Source organism: Rhinopithecus roxellana, chromosome 4 (genome assembly GCF_007565055.1).
Source record: "Rhinopithecus roxellana isolate Shanxi Qingling chromosome 4, ASM756505v1, whole genome shotgun sequence".
NCBI lineage: Eukaryota > Metazoa > Chordata > Mammalia > Primates > Cercopithecidae > Rhinopithecus > Rhinopithecus roxellana.
In genome coordinates, this window is record NC_044552.1 from 157,485,686 (window position 1) to 157,505,223 (window position 19,538).

Below are 19,538 nucleotides of genomic sequence, written 5' to 3' on the forward strand. Positions count from 1 at the left end.
TTCTCTAAACTTCTCTTCTTTCTTCACTTCATTCATTTGATCTTCAGTCATTCATACCCTTTCTTCCACTTGATCGAATCAGCTACTGAAGCTTGGGCATGTGTCATGTAGTGCCATGGTTTTCAGCTCCATCAGGTCCTTTAAGGTCTTCTCTACGTTGTTTATTCTAGTTAGCCATTAATCTAGTCTTTTTTCAAGGTTTTTAGCTTCTTTGAGATGAATTCGAACATCCTCCTTTAGCTCAGAGAAGTTTGTTATTACCGATAGTCTGAAGCCTTCTTCTCTGAATTCTTCAAAGTCATTCTCCATCCAGCTTTCTTCTGTTGCTGGTGAGGAGCTGCATTCCTTTGGAGGAAAAGAGGTGCTCTGATTTTTAGAATTTTCAGCTTTTCGACTCTGGTTTCTCCCCATCTCTGTGGTTTTATCTACCTTTGGTTCTTGATGATGGTGACATACAGATGGGGTTTTGGTGTGGATATCCTTTCTGTTTGTTAGTTTTCCTTCTAACAGTCAGGACCCTCAGCTGTAGGTCTGTGGGAGTTTGCTGGAGGTCCACTGCAGACTCTGTTTGCCTGGGTATCACCAGTGGAGGCTGCAGAACAGCAAATATTGCAGAATGGCAAATGTTGCTGCCTGATCCTTCCTCTGGAAGCTTCATCTCAGAGGGGCACCCGGCAGTATGAGGTGTCAGTTAGCCCCTACTGGGAGGTGTCTCCCAGTTAGGCTACTGAGGGGTCAGAGACCCACTTGAGGAGATAGTCTGTCTGTTCTCAGATCTCAAACTTCATGCTGGGAGAAGCACTACTCTCTTCCAAACTGTCAGATAGGGACGTTTAAGTGTGCGGAGGTTTCTGCTGCCTTTTGTTTGGCTATGCCCTGCCCTCAGAGGTGGAGTCTACAGAGGCAGGCAGGCCTTCTTGAACTGTGGTGTGCTCCACCCATTTCGAGATTCCCAGCCACTTTGTTTACCTACTCAAGCCTCAGCAATGACAGACATCCCTGCCAAAGCCTCGCTGCTGCCTTGCAGTTCAATCTCAGACTGCTGTGCTAGCAGTGAGTGAGGCTCCATGGGCGTGGGACCCTCCGAGCCGGGCGCAGGATATAATCTCCTGGTGTGCTGTTTGCTAAGACCATTGGAAAGGCACAGTATTAGAGTGGGAGTGTCCTGATTTTCCAGGTACATCTGTCACAGCTTCTCTTGGCTAGGAAAGGGAATTCCCCGACTCCCTGTGCTTCTTGGGTGAGACAATGCCCCGCCCTGCTTCAGCTCACACTCTGTGGACTGCATCCACTATCCAACAAGCCCCAGTGAGATGAACCCAGTACCTCAGTTGGAAATGCAGAAATCACCCATCTTCTGTGTCACTCACACTGGGAACTGTGGACTGGATCTGTTCCTATTCAGCCATCTTGGAACCTCCCCTTTCTCGTGATCACAAGGTCCCACAATAGGCTATCTGCAGGCTGAGGAGCAAAGAGAGCCAGTCTGAATTCCAAAACTGAAGAAATTGGAGTCAGATGTTCAAGGGCAGGAAACATCCACACCAAAGAAAGATGTAGAGTATTCAGCGTTCTTCAAGAAAATAATTTTCAACACAGAATCTCATATCCAGCCAAACTAAACTTTATAAGCAAAAGAGAAGTAAAATCCTTTACAAATAAGCAAATACTGAGGAATTTTGTCACCACCAGGCCTGCCTTACAAGAGCACTTCAGGCCTGCCTGAAGATAGCACTAAATATGGAAAGGAAAAGCCAGTACCAGCCACTGCAAAAACATACCAAATTATAAACACCATCAACACTATAAAGAAACTGCATCAACTAATGGGCAAAATAACCAGCTAGCATCATAATGACAGGATCAAATTCATACATAACAATATTAACCTTATGTATAAATGGGCTATATGCCCCAATTAAAAGACACAGACTGGGAAATTGAATAAAGAATCAAGACCCATTGTTGTGCTGTACTCAGAAGACCCATCTAAGGTGAAAAGACATATATGGGCTCAAAATAAAGAAAAGAACAAATATTTACCAAGCAAATGGAAAGAAAATAAAAATGAGGGGCTGCAATCCTAGTCTTTGATGAAACAGACTTTAAACCATCAAAGATCAAATGAGACAAAGAAGGGCATTACATAATGGTAAAAGGATGAATGCAACAAGAAGATCTGACTGTCCTAATTATATATGCACGCAATACAGGAGCACTCAGATTCATAAAGCAAGTTCTTAGAAACCTACAAAGAGACTTAGACTTCCACACAAAAATAGTGGGAGATTTTAACACCCCACAGCCAATATGAGATCAACGTGACAGAAAATTAACAAGGATATTCAGGACTTGAACTCAGTTCTGGACCAAGCTGACCTAATAGACATCTACAGAACTCACCACCCCAAATCAACAGAATATACATTCTTTTCAGCACCACATCACACTTAGTCTAAAATTGACCACATAATTGGAAGTAAAACACTCCTCCGCAAATGCCAAAGAACAGAAATCATAAGAAATAGTCTCTCAGACCAAAGTGCAATCAAACTAGAACTCAGGATTAATAAACTCTCTCAAAACCATACAACTACATGGAAACTGAACAACCTGCTCCTGAATTACTACTGGGTAAATAACAAAATTAAGGTAGAAATAAATAAGTTATTTGAAACCAATGAGAACAAAGACGCAATATGCCAGAATCTCTGGGACACATTTAAATCACTGTTTAGAGGGAAATTTATAGCACTAAATGCCCATAGGAGAAAGTGGGAAAGATCTAAAATCAACACCCTAACATCACAATTAAGAGAACTAGAGAAGCAAGAGCAAACAAATACAAAAGCTAGCAGAAGACAAGAAATAACTAACATCAGAGCAGAACTGAAGGGGATAAAGACACACACACAAAAAAACACTTTAAAAAATCAATAAATCCAGGAGCTGGTTTTTTGAAAAGATTAACAAAATAGATAGAACACTAGCCAGACTAATAAAGAAGAAAATAGAGAAGAATCAAATATGCACAATAAAGAATAATAAAGGGGATATCACCACTGATGCCACAGAAATACAAACTACCATCAGAGAATACTTTAAACACCTCTATGCAAATAAAATAGAAAATCTAAAAGAAATGGATAAATTCCTGGATGCATACACCCTCCCAAGACTAAACCAGGAAGAAGTCAAATCCCTTAATAGACCAATAACAAGTTTTGAAATTGAGGCAGTAATTAATACCTACCAACCAAAAAAAGCCCAGACCATAGGGATTAACAGTCAAATTCTACCAGAGGTACACAGAAGAGCTAGCACCATTCCTTCTGAAAGCATTCCAAACCATATTATCTCAATAGATGCAGAAAAGGCCTTTGAGAAAATTCAATACCCAATCATGCTAAAAACTCTTAATAAACTAGGTATTGATGGAGTATGTCTCAAAATAATAAGAGCTATTTATGACAAACCCATAGCCTATATCGTACTGAATAGGCAAAAGCTGGAAGCATTCCCTTTGAAAACCAGCACAAGACATGAATGCCCTCTCTCACCACTCCTATTCAAGTATTGGAAGTTCTGTCCAGGGTAATCAGGCAAGAGAAAGAAGTAAAGTGTATTCAAATAGGAAGAGAGGAAGTCAGATTGTTTCTGTTTGCAGATGACATGATTGTATATTTAGAAAACCCTATCATCTCAGCCCAAAATCTCCTTAAGCTGATAAGCAACTTCAGCAAAGTCTCAGAACACAAAATCAATATGGAAAAATCACAAGCATTCCTATACACCAATAACAGACAGAGAGCCAAATCATGATGAACTCCCATTCACAATTGCTACAAAGAGAATAAAATATGCCTAGGAATACAACTTACAAGGGATGTAAAGGACTTCTTCAAGGAGAACTACAAACCACTGCTCAAAGAAATAAGACAGGACACAAACAAATGGAAAAACATTCCATGCTAATGAACTGGAGAAATCAATATTGTGAAAATGGCCATACTGCCCAAAGCAATTTATAGATTCAATGCTATCCCTATCAAGCTACCATTGGTTTCTTCACAGAATTAGAAAAAACTACTTTAAATTTCATATGGAATCAAAAAAGGGCCTGTATATCCAAGACAATCCTAAGCAAAAAGAACAAAGCTGGAGGCATCATGCTCCCTGATGTCAAAATATACTACAAGGCTATAGGAACAAAAATAGCATGGTATAGTTCTGGTACCAAAACAGACATATAGAGCAATGAAACAGAACAGAGGCCTCAGAAATAACACCACACAAATGGTGTTGGGAAAACTTGCTAGCCATATGCAGAAAACTGAAACTGGACCCCTTCCTTACACCTTATACAAAAACTAACTCAAGATAGATTAAAGAATTAAATGTGAGACCTAAAACCATAAAAACCCTAGAAGACACTTTGGGAGGTTGAGGTGGGCAGATCATGAGGTCAGGAGATCGAGACCATTCTGGTTAACATGGTGAAACCCCCCTCTCCACTAAAAATACAAAAAAAAAAAAAAAATTAGCTGGGTGTGGTGGTGGGTGCCTGTAGTCCCAGCTACTCAGGAGGCTGAGGCAGGAGAATGGTGTGAACCCAGGAAGTGGAGTTTGCAGCAAGCCAAGATTGTGCCACTGCACTCCAGCCTGGGCAACAGAGTGAGACTCCATCTCAAAAAAAAAAAAAAAAGAAAAGAAAAAAAAAACCTAGAAGAAAACATAGGCAATACCATTCAGGACATAGGCATGGGAGATGACTTCATGACTAAAACACCAAAAGCAATGGCAACAAAAGCCAAAATTGACAAATGAGATCTAATTAAAATAAAGAACTTCTGCACAGCAAAAAACTATCATCAGAGTGAACAAGCAACCTACAGAATGGGAGAAAATTATTGCAATCTATCCATCTGACAAAGGGCTAATGTTTAGAATGCACAAGCAACTTAAACAAATGTACAAGAAAAAAAACCATCAAAAAGTGGGTGAAGGATATGAACAGACACTTCTAGCAAGAAGACCTTTAAGTGGCCAAAAACATGAAAAAAAGCTCATCATCTCTGGTCATTAGAGAAATACAAATCTAAACCACAATAAGATACCATCTCATACCAGTTAGAATTGCGATCATTAAAAAGTCAGGAAACAACAGATGCTGAAGAGAATATGGAGAAATAGGAACACTTTTACACTGTTGGTGGGAGTGTAAACTAGTTCAACCATTGTGGAAGACAGTGTGGTGATTCCTCAAGGATCTAGAACAATACCAATTGACCTAGCCATCCCATTACTGGGTATATACCCAAAGGATTATAAATCATTCTACAATAAAGATGCACACACACATATGTTTATTGTAGCACTATTCACAATAGCAAAAACTTGGAACCAACTAAAATGCCCATCAATGATAGACTAGATAAAGAAAATGTGGCACATATGCACCATGGAATACTATGCAGTCATGAAAAAGGATGAGTTCATGTCCTTTGCAGAGACATGGATGAAGCTGTAAACCATCATTCTCAGCAAACTAACACAAGACCAGAAAACCAAACACCATATGTTCTCATTCATAAGTGTGAGTTGAACAATGAGAACACATGGACATAGGGAGGGGAGCATTACACACAGAGGCCTGTTGGGGAGTTGAGGCTAGGGGAGGGATTGGATTAGGAGAAATACCTAATGTAGATGACGGGTTGATGGGTACAGCAAACCACCATGACACGTGTATACCTATGTAAAAAACCCACACGTTCTGCACATGTATCCCAGAACTTAAAGTATAATAATAGTAAGATGATACAGAACTACAGAATGAGTAAGAACTCACCAAACATCTGCTGCCTTCAGGAGACTCATCTAAGACATAAGGACTCACATAAACTTAAAGTAAATGGGTGGAAAAAGGCATTTCATGCAAATGGACACCAAAAGCTAGCAGGAGTAGCTATTGTTGTATCAGACAAAACAAACTTTAAAGCAACAGTGGTTAAAAGAGACAAATAGGGTCATTATATAATGGTAAAAGGCCTTGCCCAACAGGAAGATATCACAATCCTAAACGTATATGCACCCAACACTGGAGCTCCCAAATGTGTAAAATAATTACTACTAGACCTAAAAAATGAGATAGCAACACAATAATAGTGAGAAACTTCAATACTCCACTGACAGCACTAAACAGGTCGTCAAGACAGAATGTCAACAAAGAAACAATGGATTTAAAGTATACCTTGGAACTAATGGACTTAACAGATATATACAAAGGATTTCATCCAATAACCATAGAATACACATTCTATTCAACAACACATGGTACTTTCTACAAGATAGACCACATGATAGGTCATAAAATGAACCTCAATACATTTAAGAAAATTGAAATTATATCAGGCACTCTCTCAGATCGCAGTGGAATAAACCTAGAAATCAACTCCAAAAGGAACTTTCAAAACATGCAAATACATGAAAATTAAATAACCTGCTCCTGAATGAGCATTAGATCAAAAACAAAATCAAGATAGAAATTAAAAAATTACTTGAACAGAATGACAATAGGGACACAATCTATCAAAACTTCTGGGATACAGCTAAGGTGGTGCTAAGAGGACAATTCACAGCCCTAAATGCCTACATCAAAAAGTCTGAAAGAGGACAAACAGACAATCTAAGGCTACACCTCAAGGAACTAAAGAAATAAGAACACACCAACCCCAAAACAAGAAAGGAAATAATCAAGATTTCAGAGTAGAACTAAGTAAAATTGAAACAAACAAAAAAAATACAACAGATAAATCAAACAAAAGCTGGTTCTTTGAAAATATAAATAAAATTGATAGACCATTAGCAAGATTGACCAAGTAAAGAAGATAGAAAATCCAAATGACTTCACTGAGAAACAAAACAGGAGATATTCCAACTGACACCACTGTTGGAAAGATCATTCGAGGCTGCTGTGAACACCTTCACACACAAATAAACTAGAAAACCTAGATGAGATAGATAAATTCCTGAAAAAATACAACTGTCCTAGCTTAAATCAGGGAGAAGTAGATACCCTGAACAGACCAACAACATGCAGTAAGATTGAAACAGTAATTTAAAAATTACCAACAAAAAATGTCCAGGACCAGATGGATTCATAGCAGATTTCTACCAGACATTCAAAGAAGAATTGGTACCAATCTTTTTGACACTATTCCACAAGACAGAGAAAGAAGGAACCTTCCGTAATTCATTCTATGAAGGCAGCATCACTCTAATACCAAAACCAGAAAAGGACACAACTAAAAAAGAAAACTACAGACCGATATCCTTGATGAACATAGATGTTAAAATCTTCAACAAAATGCTAGCTAACAGAATCCAACAACATAGTAAAAAGATAATCCACCATGATCAAGTGGATTTCATACCAAGGATAAAGGGATGGTTTCACATATGCAAGTCAATAAATGTGATATGCCACATAAACAGAATTAAAAACAAACATCACATGACCATCTCAAAAGGTGCAGAAAAATCATTTGACAAAATCCATCATCCTTTATGATTAAAACCTTCTGCAGAATTGGCATACAATTGACATACCTTAATGTAATAAAAACTATCTATGACGAACCTACAGCCAACATAATACTGAATGGGGAAAAGTTGAAAGTGTTCCCTCTGAGAATGAGAACAAGACAAGGATGCCCACTCTCATCACTCCTCTTGAACATAGTACTGGAAGTCCTAGCCAAAGCAATCAGACAAGAGCAAGAAATAAAGGGCATCCAAATTGGTAAAGAAGAAGCCAAACTGTCCGTGTTTGCTGATGATATTATAGTTTACCTTGAAAACCTTAAGGACTCCTCCAGAAAGCTCCTAGAACTGTTAAAAGAATTCAGCAAAGTTTCCAGATACAAGATTAACATACACAAATCAGTAGCTCTTCTATATGCCAACAGAGATCAAGTGGAAAATCAAATCAAGAACTCAACCTCTTCTAAAATAGCTGCAATAAAAATAAAATACTTAGGAATATACCTAACAAAGGCGTCGAAAGACCTCTACAGGGAAAACTACAAAACACTGCTGAAAGAAATCATAGACAACACAAACAAATGGAGACACATCACATGCTCACGGATGGGTAGAATCAGTATTGTGAAAATGAGCATAATGCCAAAAGCAATCTACAAGTTCAACGCAATCTTGATAAAAAATACCACCATCGTTCTTCACAGAGTTAGAAAAACACAATTCTAAAATTCATATAGAATCAACAAAGAGCCCACATAGCCAAAGCCAGACTAAGCAGAAAGAACAAATCTGGAAGCATCACACTACATGATTTCAAACTATACTACAAAGCCATGGTCACCAAAACAGTGTGGTACTGGTATAAAAATAGGCAGATAGACCAATGGAACAGAATAGAGAACCCAGAAGTAAACCCAAATACTTACAGCCAACTCATCTTCAATAAAGCAAACAAAACCTAAAGTGGAGAAAACACACCCTTTTCAACAAATGATGCTGGGATAATTGGCTAGTCACATGTAAGAGAATGAAACTGGACTCTCATCTCTCATTGTATAAAAAAAATCAACTCAAGATGGATTAAGGACTTAAACCAAAGATCTGAAACTATAAAAATTCTAGAAGATATCATTGGAAAAATCCCTCTAGACATTGGCTTAGGCAAGAATTTCATGACCAAAAACCCAAAAGCAAGTCCAATAAAAACAAAGATAAATAGTTGGGACCTAATTAAACTAAAGAGCTTTTGCACAGCAAAAGGAACAGTCAGCAAACAGACAACCCACAGAGTGGTAGAAAATCTTTACAATCTATACATCTGACAAAGGACTAATATCCAGAATCTGCAATGAACTCAAACAAATAAGTAAGAGAAAACAAACAATTCCATCAAAAAGCGAGCTAAGAATATGTATAGACAATTCTTAAAAGAAGATATACCAAAGGCCAACAAACACATGAAAAACTGCTCAACATCACTAATATCAGGGAAATGCAAATCAAAACCACAATGTGATACCACCTTACTCCTGCATGAATGGTCATAATCAAAAAATCAAAAAACAGTAGGTTGGCATGGATGCATCAAACAGGGAACACTTCTACACTGCTGTTGGGAATATAACTAGTACAGCCGCTATGAAAAACAGTGTGGAGATTCCTTAAAGAACTAAAAGTAAGACTACCATTTGATTCAGCAATCTCACTACTGGGTATCCACCCAGAGGAAAAGAAGTCATTACTTGAAAAAGATACTTGCACATGCATGTATATAGCAGCACAATTCGCAATTGCAAAATCATAGAATCAACCCAAATGTCCATCAATCAACGAGTGAATAAAGAAACTCTGATATATATATTATATATCTCATATCATATATATGATATATGTATGGTGGAATACCACTACATCATATATATGTATACTACTACATCATATATATATGAATACTACATCATATATATATGACAGAATACTCCTCATCCATAAAAAGGAATGAATTAACAGCATTTGCAATTACCTGGATGAGATTGGAGACTATTATTCTAAGTGAGCTAAGTGAACTAACTCAGGAATAGGAAACGAAACATCGTTTGTTCTCACTAATATGTGGGAGCTAAGCTATGAGGATGCAAAGGCATAAGGATGATTCAATGGACTTTGAGGACTTGGGGGAAAAGTAGTAGGGGTGCGAAGGATAAAAGACAACAAATATGGTGCAGTGTGTACTGCTCAGGTGATGGGTGCACCAGGATCTCGCAAATCTCCGCTAAAGAACTTACTCATCTTGCAGTAAGCCGAGATCGCACCTCTGCACTCCAGCCTGGGCGACAGAGCGAGACTCCATCTCAAAAAAATAAAAAAAAAAAAGAACTTATGTAATCAAGTACCACCTGTAACCCGATAACTTACGGAAAAAAATAAAATAATAAAAAAGAAAAAAACACAATCAACCTAGTATGCTAGGTTTGCAAAAAAAAAAAAAAAAAAAAAAAAAAAAAAAAAAAAAAAAAAAAAAAAAACACCTTAAAAATGCATGCTATATAAGCACCTATTATCTCCCCACAAAAGAAAAAGACCCTGCAAAAGAAGAAGACTCTTTCAGCATAAGGCTTCTATAATAAAAGATGTTGAAGAATGCTATGTGGGTAGAAGAAAAATAATACCTAATGGGAACTGGTATTAAAACCATAAACTAGTATTAAAACCAAAAAAGTTTATCAATAAATGTAATACAACATACCCAAGAATGATACCCTGCATACTACAAAACAATGTTGAGGAAAACAAAAGATCTAAATAAAGATATACCATGTGGCTGGGCCTGGTGGCTCATGCCTGTAATCTCAGCACTTTGGGAGGCTGGGGTGGATGGATCAACTGAGGTCAGGAGTTCGAGACCAGCCTGACCAACATGGTGAAACCCTGTCTCTACTAAAAATGCAAAAATTAGCTGGGTGTGGTGGCACATGCTTGTAATCCCAGCTACTGGGGAGGCTGAGGCAGAAGAATAACCTGAACCCAGGAGGCGGAGGTTATAGTGAGCCGAGATCGCACCATTGAGCAACTGCAGCCTGGGCAACAAGAGCAAAACTCCGCCTCAAGAAAAAAAAAAAAAATATATATATATATATATATATGTGTGTGTGTGTGTGTGTGTGTGTGTGTGCGTGCATGTGTGTGTACATATATGTGTGTGTGTACATATATATACCATGCTTTTAGATTAAAAGACTCAGTATCACTTCTCGTTAAATTGATCTTTGGATTCGACCCACATCTAATCAGAATTTCATCACTAATATATATATGTATTTTTAAAGTGACAACATTTATATGTTAGAACCACAAAGACAATCTTTAAAAAGAAGAAAAAAAGTTGGAGAACTTTTATAACATAATTTAAAGATTTCTAAAGGGACAATAATCAAGACACGTGATATTGGCCAGACGCCATGTGTCATGCCTGTAATTCCATCACTCTGGGAGTCTGAAGCAGGAGGAGCACTTGAGTCCAGGAGTTCTAGACCAGCCTGGCCAATATAGCAAGAGCCTGTGTCTACAAAAAATAATTTAAAAATAACTAGTAAGTATGGTGCCATGAACCTATAGTCTCAGCTATTAGGGAGGCTGAGGTGGGAGGATCGCTTGAGCCCAGGAGGTTGATGCTGAAGTGACCCGAGATCATGCTACTGATCTCCAGTCTGGTTGACAGAGCAAGATCCTCTTTCTCTCTCTCTCTCAAAATAGAAAAAAGACACATAATATTAGCAAAAAAGCATACAAACATTAAAAAGATGATTTAGAAGCAGACCCACATATACATGCTCAATTGATTTTCAATATACCTGGCAAAGAAATTCAATGGAGAAATAAATTATTTCCAAAACTATTGTTTTAGCTATCTGTAGCTATCCACACAGAAAATAAAACAAAACCTGGCCTTGACTTCTGCTTTCTGGTTCAAATTAATTTCAAATAGTTCTTAGACCTACATGTAAGAGCAATACTGCAGCTGAAATTAAAAAAAAAAAAAAAAACTTCTACAAAAAAACTAACCTTCACAACTTAGGGGAAGGCAAAATTATTGAGGCTGGACCCAGAAAACCCTATCTATAAAGGAAAACCAGTTATAATTTGGGCTTTCATAAAATGAAATCTTATGTTCACCCAATATCACTGTTAAGAAAGTAAATAGGCAAGTAACACACTGGAAGAAAATCCTCTCAATCGGTATATCTGACAAATGGCTTGATTCCATAGTATAGAAACATTTCTCCCACTCACTAATCAGAGGACAAATAACCTGATCAAAACGGGCAACAGACTGAGTAGGCATTTCACAGGGAAAAATGGACACATAGCCAATAATTACCTGAAGAAGTGCTCAACATCTCAGCCATCAAAAATCAAGAATTACAACCATCATTAGACATCACCAAACACCCAATGGATATGGATATCATTAAGAAGACACAACAATAAATGGTGTCACCGATGTGGAGCTAGATTATAAAACTCTTTATCATACGCTGGTGGAAGATCAAAATGATACAACAAATTAAAAAGTCAGTCAGATGGTTTCTTATGAAGTTCCATCAATATGCATCTATCTTACAAACCTGCGATTCTATTCCTGAATATTTACCCCAAGGAAATGAAAAAATAAGTCCACAAAGAGTTCTATATGAATATTTATAGCGCTTTACTTATTATAATCCAAACTGTAAAAATAACTTCAATGTTCATCAATAACAAAATGAAAAAATAATTTGCAACCTACTGGTACACATGAATACTATTCAGCATTGATTCTCTTAAGTAGCATGGATGGAGCTCAAAACTACTCAGGAAAGAAGCCATGTATATTCTGTATGAGTTCATTTACATAAGGCTCCAAAAGAGGAAAAACTAATTTCTGGTGAAAGAAACCAATGTATTTGCCTCTGGCAGTGGCAAGGGGGTAGCAGAGATTAATTGGGTAGGGACTCGAGAGAGTTTCTGGGGTCACAGAAATGTTCTGCGTGGTGATGGGAGTTTGGGTTCCACAGATATAGGTGTTGATCCAAACTCATCAAACAAACAACATTACAGATGTGTGCATCTCACTCTATGGGAAAGTATACCTCAACTGTAAAAAGAGCAGAAATTTCTTTTAAACCTTCAGCCTTTTAGCACATCCAGTAGCTTGGAGAATCAGCTTCCTCAAATGGGATTCTAGGCTTGAGACTAGGTCACATGCATAGAGTCTCTAAACTTTCCCATGGCACATAATACGTTTCAAGTTTTCTCAGAGAGCTGCAAGTTATTAATCTGGGGATTCTGACAAGTTGGGTCAATGTTCCTAGGAGGCATGAGTGGGAGTACATTCTCTAAGATCCCTCCACCCCAGGGTCCTTGCCTTCTGTGCCTCTTACTCCATTGTTTTCTGACTCCTCTGTAGCCACTCGACTTCTTCAGATCCCATAGTCTACCCAGCCGACGACCTTTATGCCTTGGGTCCCACTGTTCTTTCATCTCATCCTCCATTCCCTCAGTTCTGGGAGTGGCTGTGGCCAGCAGAGGATGAACTGAGAGCAGGAGAGGAGGTCCTGCCCAGGAACCCATCCTAGAGAAATGGCATCCTCTCTGGGAGCTAGTTTTTTAGGGCAGGTTTTATAAGTCTTGTAAACCCAAACGCACTTGATCTACCTGATATGTCATTTATAATAATACTATTTTCATAATTGCTTTTCACTGTAAAAGTAGAGCCTTCTAGCTACACTGTGAGTACATAAAGGGGCTGGCCTGGGAATGGTATCATGTTGGATGTCATTTCTTCCATGAAGTAATATATATTAGTTCCAATTTACATGTTACTGCAGAGTCCTAGAGAGAGGTACAGAGAACGAGACAGATATCAATACATTTTTATGTGCATTAAAAAAATCTAAGGCCAGGCGCAGTGGCTCATGCCTGTAATCCCAGCACTTTGGGAGGCTGAGGCAGGTGGATCACAAGGTCAGGAGATCGAGACCATCCTGGCTAACATGGTGAAACCCTGTCTCTACTAAAAATACAAAAAATTAGCTGGGCGTGGTGGCGGGAGCCTGTAGTCCCCGCTACTTGGGAGGTTGAGGCAGGATAATGGCGTGAACCCGGGAGGCGGAGCTTGCAGTTAACCAATATTGCACCACTCTACTCCAACCTGAACTGCAGAGCGAGACTCCATCTCAAAAAAAAAAAAAAAAAAAAAAAGAAAATCTAAAATGCACTCTTCAAAATCTATGTCATTTATTCTGAAGGAATGCAGTTGGAAGGAGGAAGATATTCTGAATTTTTCTTGTATACGTTTATGTATGATCTCAGTTTTTATATGGATCATAGACCAATTTTGATATTTTAAAATACTAATTATAATCTATCTTGGAAATTTACATGGTTCTTTAGAACTTGAGGACCGTTTTTGCTTTTGAAAATATTATTGTACCTAAAATGGGAATATTACAATGTCACTTTTTAACACTTTGTTATAACAGAGTTTAGACAGTGCTGGGTGCCCCTGAATTTTTTCCCGCCTCTTGTGACCTGTGTTGTTTTGGAATTTACAGTGGCCTGACCAGTAACTACTGTAGGAATCCAGATTCTGGGAAACAACCCTGGTGTTACACAACTGATCCATGTGTGAGGTGGGAGTACTGCAACCTGACACAATGCTCAGAAACAGAATCAGGTGTCCTAGAGACTCCCACTGTTGTTCCAGTTCCAAGCATGGAAGCTCATTCTGAAGCAGGTAAGAAGTCTTTGGCCAGACATCTATACATTTGAACACTGGGATGAAAAGAGATGGAAAATCTGACTGATACGGAAGCCTTCCATGCTACACAGAAAGTTGAGGATATGGCACGTGGAAAGAAGCCTCAGCACTGTCTCTGGTGGAGAAATTTCTGGTGCAACATGTGTGGGTGGTGTCTTCAGGAACAGTGCAAACCCACCAGGGCACTTGACTGACCACTCACTTTGTTATGAAAGGGGTTATCTCAATGTTCCAGACAAAATTCCAATTCTAACATCAGGCCAAATTTGTGCCAAATTTCACACTAGTGAGTGTTTCCAGGCATTTCTTAAAGTGGGCAGTGTTCATTGCAATCTTCAGCATTGCAGTTGCTGAGATATGTGGCCATTGAGTTTGTCATCCTGGAGAAACCTAATATGATGATATTTATTCCATCTAATCCTGGGGCTATTGGGCAGTATGTACCACAGAATGCACCATTTCTCTGGCTTACCTCGTTTTAGGTAGGCTCTGCCCACCTGTGCTTGGAAGGCAGTGATTTCTTGGTGTTCTTGCACCTTCTTCTCATGGAACATGAATCTTTGGTGTGTGTTGAGAGGAAGGGTAGTATACTTCTGCTTTGTTGCAATGCAGCATGCTAAAACAAAAGGATTCCCTGTCTCTACGGTAAGGGAATAAGATTTTAGCCTCCATCCTTCTCTAAGAAGCAATAGGTCTTTGCCGGCAAGTACTAGATGCAGGTCCATGACCTGCCCCGTCCACCAGAAGCTTAAGGCTTTGGCTTTTCGGGAGCAATGGTCTAGGAAAATGTGCCAGGTTTTTGTGTCTGTCCCCCACTGACAGTCAATCATCACCCTACAGCCTGCATGGTCTAATCCATCACCATCTGGTTTCCTGCCTTGTTCTCATGAACAACCAGTAGAGAGTCATACAAAAAAGCTTGCACACGAGTCTTAGTTCCAATTGTAAGCACACTGATATGTCCTTTTCCTACCAGGATTTGAATATAACATTTCTAAGAACTTACTAAAATATTAGAATGCTATTACTCTATTGTTTTTGCTTCAGCATGTCCTTCTGCTTGCGAGTAAAGAGAACAGTCATAATTCTGAAACTACTGTCCTGTTTGTGTCATAAATTGCTTCACATGTTTCTGCATGCTAGTAATTACTCAGCTTGATTCTGTCTATTTTTAGCACCAACTGAGCAAACCCCTGTGGTCCAGCAGTGCTACCATGGTAATGGACAGAGTTATCGAGGCACATTCTCGACCACTGTCACTGGAAGGACATGTCAATCTTGGTCATCCATGACACCACACCAGCATAAGAGGACCCCGGAAAACCACCCAAATGAGTATGTCTTTGATGTTAGTTATAAGAGGAGCAACAGCCAACTTAAGTTTCTCTTAGAAGAGCCATGCTTCAAGCTAACTTGTTAGGACCAAATTTCCCTTAGACCCAGAAGGTGTGGCAAATGTCCAAACAACCTTGCTTTTGATCAAAGAGTCTGAGAGAAGAGATATTTTAGGCTTGCTATCTTTTCTAATAGTCTGATGGAAGCAGAAGGCTATATGGAGTTGATGAGGTCTTGCTAATGTAAAGCTCAGGAGATCAAATGATCAAATAGTTAGAGTGCCATTCTACAGTGTTCATAAAAGATCAGTGCAGTCTTTCACGCATGCAATTCTATCATTCTAACTTCCCTTCCCTGAAACGAAGGTTGTGTTTGCCATTTTTGTCATGGGTCACAAGTAAATAATTCATATGTATATGAATATATATAGAACCAGGTGTGTTCATTCAGATGGATATTTATATATTCATATAGGTTAATATTCGTGTATATGTTCATACAGACTAGTATTCATATATGTATATGGTCTAGGGAAATGTGCAAATTTTTCATGTCTGTCCCTGACTGATGACCAAATACCCTATAGCCTGCACAGCTGCAGGCTGTATAGCCATACAATTTGCGGGACACACACACACACATATTAATAGAATATAACATATATAAACCTGTGTGAACATACTGGGTTCTAAGCTCCAGTTTTCTGAAGGGATATGGAAGAGCAAAAGCAGGACAGGAAGAGCAAAAGCAAGAATGTAGATGAGAGTCAGGAAATAAACAGATATGGAGATTAAAATGGGCAGGTACATGGACAAAAAACCAGGTCTGACAAAAACTGACTTTCTGCCATAAATGACTATAAAAGATATAAAAAAAAAACTTTCCACATGTTGGACAAGAGATGGTATAGGACTGAGATAATTTAGAAAAGGAAATGAATGAGCACAACTCCATAACTACTCTGACTTTCTTCCTGGAGAACCTTCCTGGACTGAAGGGCAAGGAGTTGGAGCCAAAGCCAACCATAGCAGTTTTGCTGAACTAAGGAAAGAGACTAGAGTTTGGGATAGCTACTGAAAATGTAGATTTTCTAGGCTAGGTAATAATGAGAAAGAATTTGTGGTGAAAAGGAGCTGAAGGAATATGCATGGAAGTCTCCTCAAGTCTAATATAAACTGCATGTGCACAGGGAGAAATTCTACGAAGTAGGACAGAGAACTACTACAGGGGAAAGGACAAATTCAGGGAAACAGGGAGCTCAATGGAGATGCCAGAGCTCATGTAGCACTGAGGGGTATTGGAGTTCTGATCAGCTCAAGGATAGATACCTCATTGAACATCTCAGGCATTCAGTAGAGACCCCAGGAAAGTCATACTTTAGGAGTAGGATTTATGCCTTCTTAGAATAAAGGCTACTCCAGAAACACCCTAGTAAAGCTTAAAAACCAAGTCTAAAAGGACCCAAATGATCTCCAAGTAAATTAACTGCCTGACAGAAGAAATCTCAACCATCACTGGAGGTAAATAACTTGATACGGTGCTCTGTAATGTGACATTCACAATGAGTGGCATACATTTAAAAATTTATGAGGCAGAAAAAAGCAATTAGTGTGATCCATAACTAGGAGAAAAACTAGGCAATACGAATAGACCAATAAATAGTAGAAATGATGGAATTGACAAAGAAATTAAAACTGTGTATATATGATAATTGTGTTCAAAGATTTGAAGAAAACATGAACATGAGAGAAACAAATGCAGAATATCAAGAAAAAGCAAACACATAAAACAACCAAATGGAAATTAAAGAACTACAAAAAAAGTGTAACCTTAATAAAATACTCATTGGATGGCCTTACTATCGGTTCATACACCACAGAAGAAAAAGTGAACTAGAAGATAACTCAATGAAAGCCATACAATCTGTAAGACACGCACACATGCAACACACACACAGAGAGAGAGAGGCTGAAAAAAATAAACAGAACCTCAAGGATGTCAGTGAAAATATCAAAAGATTTAATATATGGGTAAAGCAAGTCACAGAAGGACAGGAAAGAGATATTGGGACAGAAGAAAAAATTACTCAAAGCAATGACTGCTGAAGACTTTACACATATGAAGAAAATGATAAACTCACAGTCAAGAAGCTCAATGAATCAGAAATAGTATTTTTAAAAGCAAAACTCTATGATTTACTTGGGTACATCACAGAAAAATCATCCAACATCAAAGATAACAAGGATAATCTTATAAACCGGAGGAAAACAAGATCATTTACATAGAGGAACAGTAATGCAAATGACTGATGCCTTCTCCTCAGAAACAATGGGATAACATCTTTAAAGTGATAAAAAGAAATAAAAGCAGATCAACCTAGGACGACATGTCCAGCCAAAAACAAACAAACAAAAATTAAAAAAAACCCTTTAAAATAAACATGATGTAAATATATATTCTGCCACCTCCAGAGGAAACAAGCAAAAAAAACAAAAGAATGTTTCCACAGCAGGCTTCTGTATTAAAAGATGTTAAGGAAAGCTATTTAGGTAGAAGAAAAATCATACCAGATGGAAACTTTAATCCATACTAAGTCACGAAGAGCCCTGGAAATGGCAAATGTCAATGTCAATATGAAATACTTTTATTTATCTAATTTTTAAATTTAAAGGACAATTTGTGATGTTAATTAAAATAATAGGGGTATATTGTTGTTTCAGTATATGTGGTAGTAAAATTCATAAAAAACAGTAGCAAAAATAATGCAGAGGATAAATTGAAGTATACTGTTAATGAGTTTTTTGCATTATCCATGAAGTTATATAATATTGATACATGGTTGAATGTGATAGTTTAAGGTAGGATATTATAAATCCTAGGGCAACCACAAAAATTTAAACTGAGAGGAATAGATAATAAGAGGAATAGTCCTTTTATCCAAAAGAAGGAAGGAAAAGAGGAATGAAGAATATAAAAGATATGATGTAAACAGAAAATACATAGCATTATGGTAGACATAAACTGAACCACCTTTTGAGCATATTAAATGTAAAAGGACTAAGCATTACAAATAAAAGGCAGAGACTGTAAGTTGAATAGAAACCACATTCTAAGTGTGTTCTTTTTAGAATAAATACTCTTTAAGTGTAAAGATCTGCTTTAAACACCGAAATATGAAAAAGGATATATACCATGAAAACCTGAATCATAAATAAGCTGGAGTGGTGATGAATGGATGCAGGCACTCTAAAGACTAATAAGTGAATGTGGTGAAATTGAAGAAACAAAAGTATATACATGCTCAATGTACAAAAACGGTTTTTCTGTATACTTTCTATGATCATTTGGAAAATAAAAGTCTTAAAGCAATATCACTGATAATAGTATCAAAATCAAAAAATATTTAGTGATACATTTTACACACTATGCTCAAGGACTATACACCTTGCACTAGAAAACATTGTTGAGGAAAGAATTAAAAGATCTAAATAAAGATACACCATGCTTATAGATTAAAAAAGTCCATATCACTTCTCGCGAAATTGATCTTTGGATGAAACCCACACCCAAGCACTATTGCAGCAGTCCTTTCTTGAAAAAAAAAAAAAAAAATGGAGGACTCAAATACCTTAATATAAAGGCATATAAAAGTACAAGAATTAAGACATATGGTATTGGCCAAGCCCCTTGACTCACGCCTGTAACCCCAACATTTTGGGAGGCTGAGGTGGGTGGATGACTTGAGCCCAGATGTTCAAGACCAGCCTCAGGAACAGAGAGAGACCCTCTCTCCACAAAAAATAAACAATTAGATGGATGTGATGACTTGCACCTGTAATTTCAGCTACTTAGGATGCTG

The 19,538-nt window shown here is 37.9% G+C and overlaps 1 protein-coding gene across 1 annotated transcript in view; it reads left to right on the plus strand.

Annotated features, from left to right (window-relative positions):
* LOC104667539 (apolipoprotein(a)) overlaps positions 1–19,538 on the plus strand; it is an 84,521-nt gene that overhangs the window by 48,563 nt on the left and 16,420 nt on the right. Inside the window, exons 13-14 of the mRNA XM_030929434.1 lie at positions 14,139–14,320; positions 15,520–15,679. Coding sequence (XP_030785294.1) covers positions 14,139–14,320; positions 15,520–15,679 — 342 coding nt within the window. The remainder of the gene's footprint in view (positions 1–14,138; positions 14,321–15,519; positions 15,680–19,538) is intronic.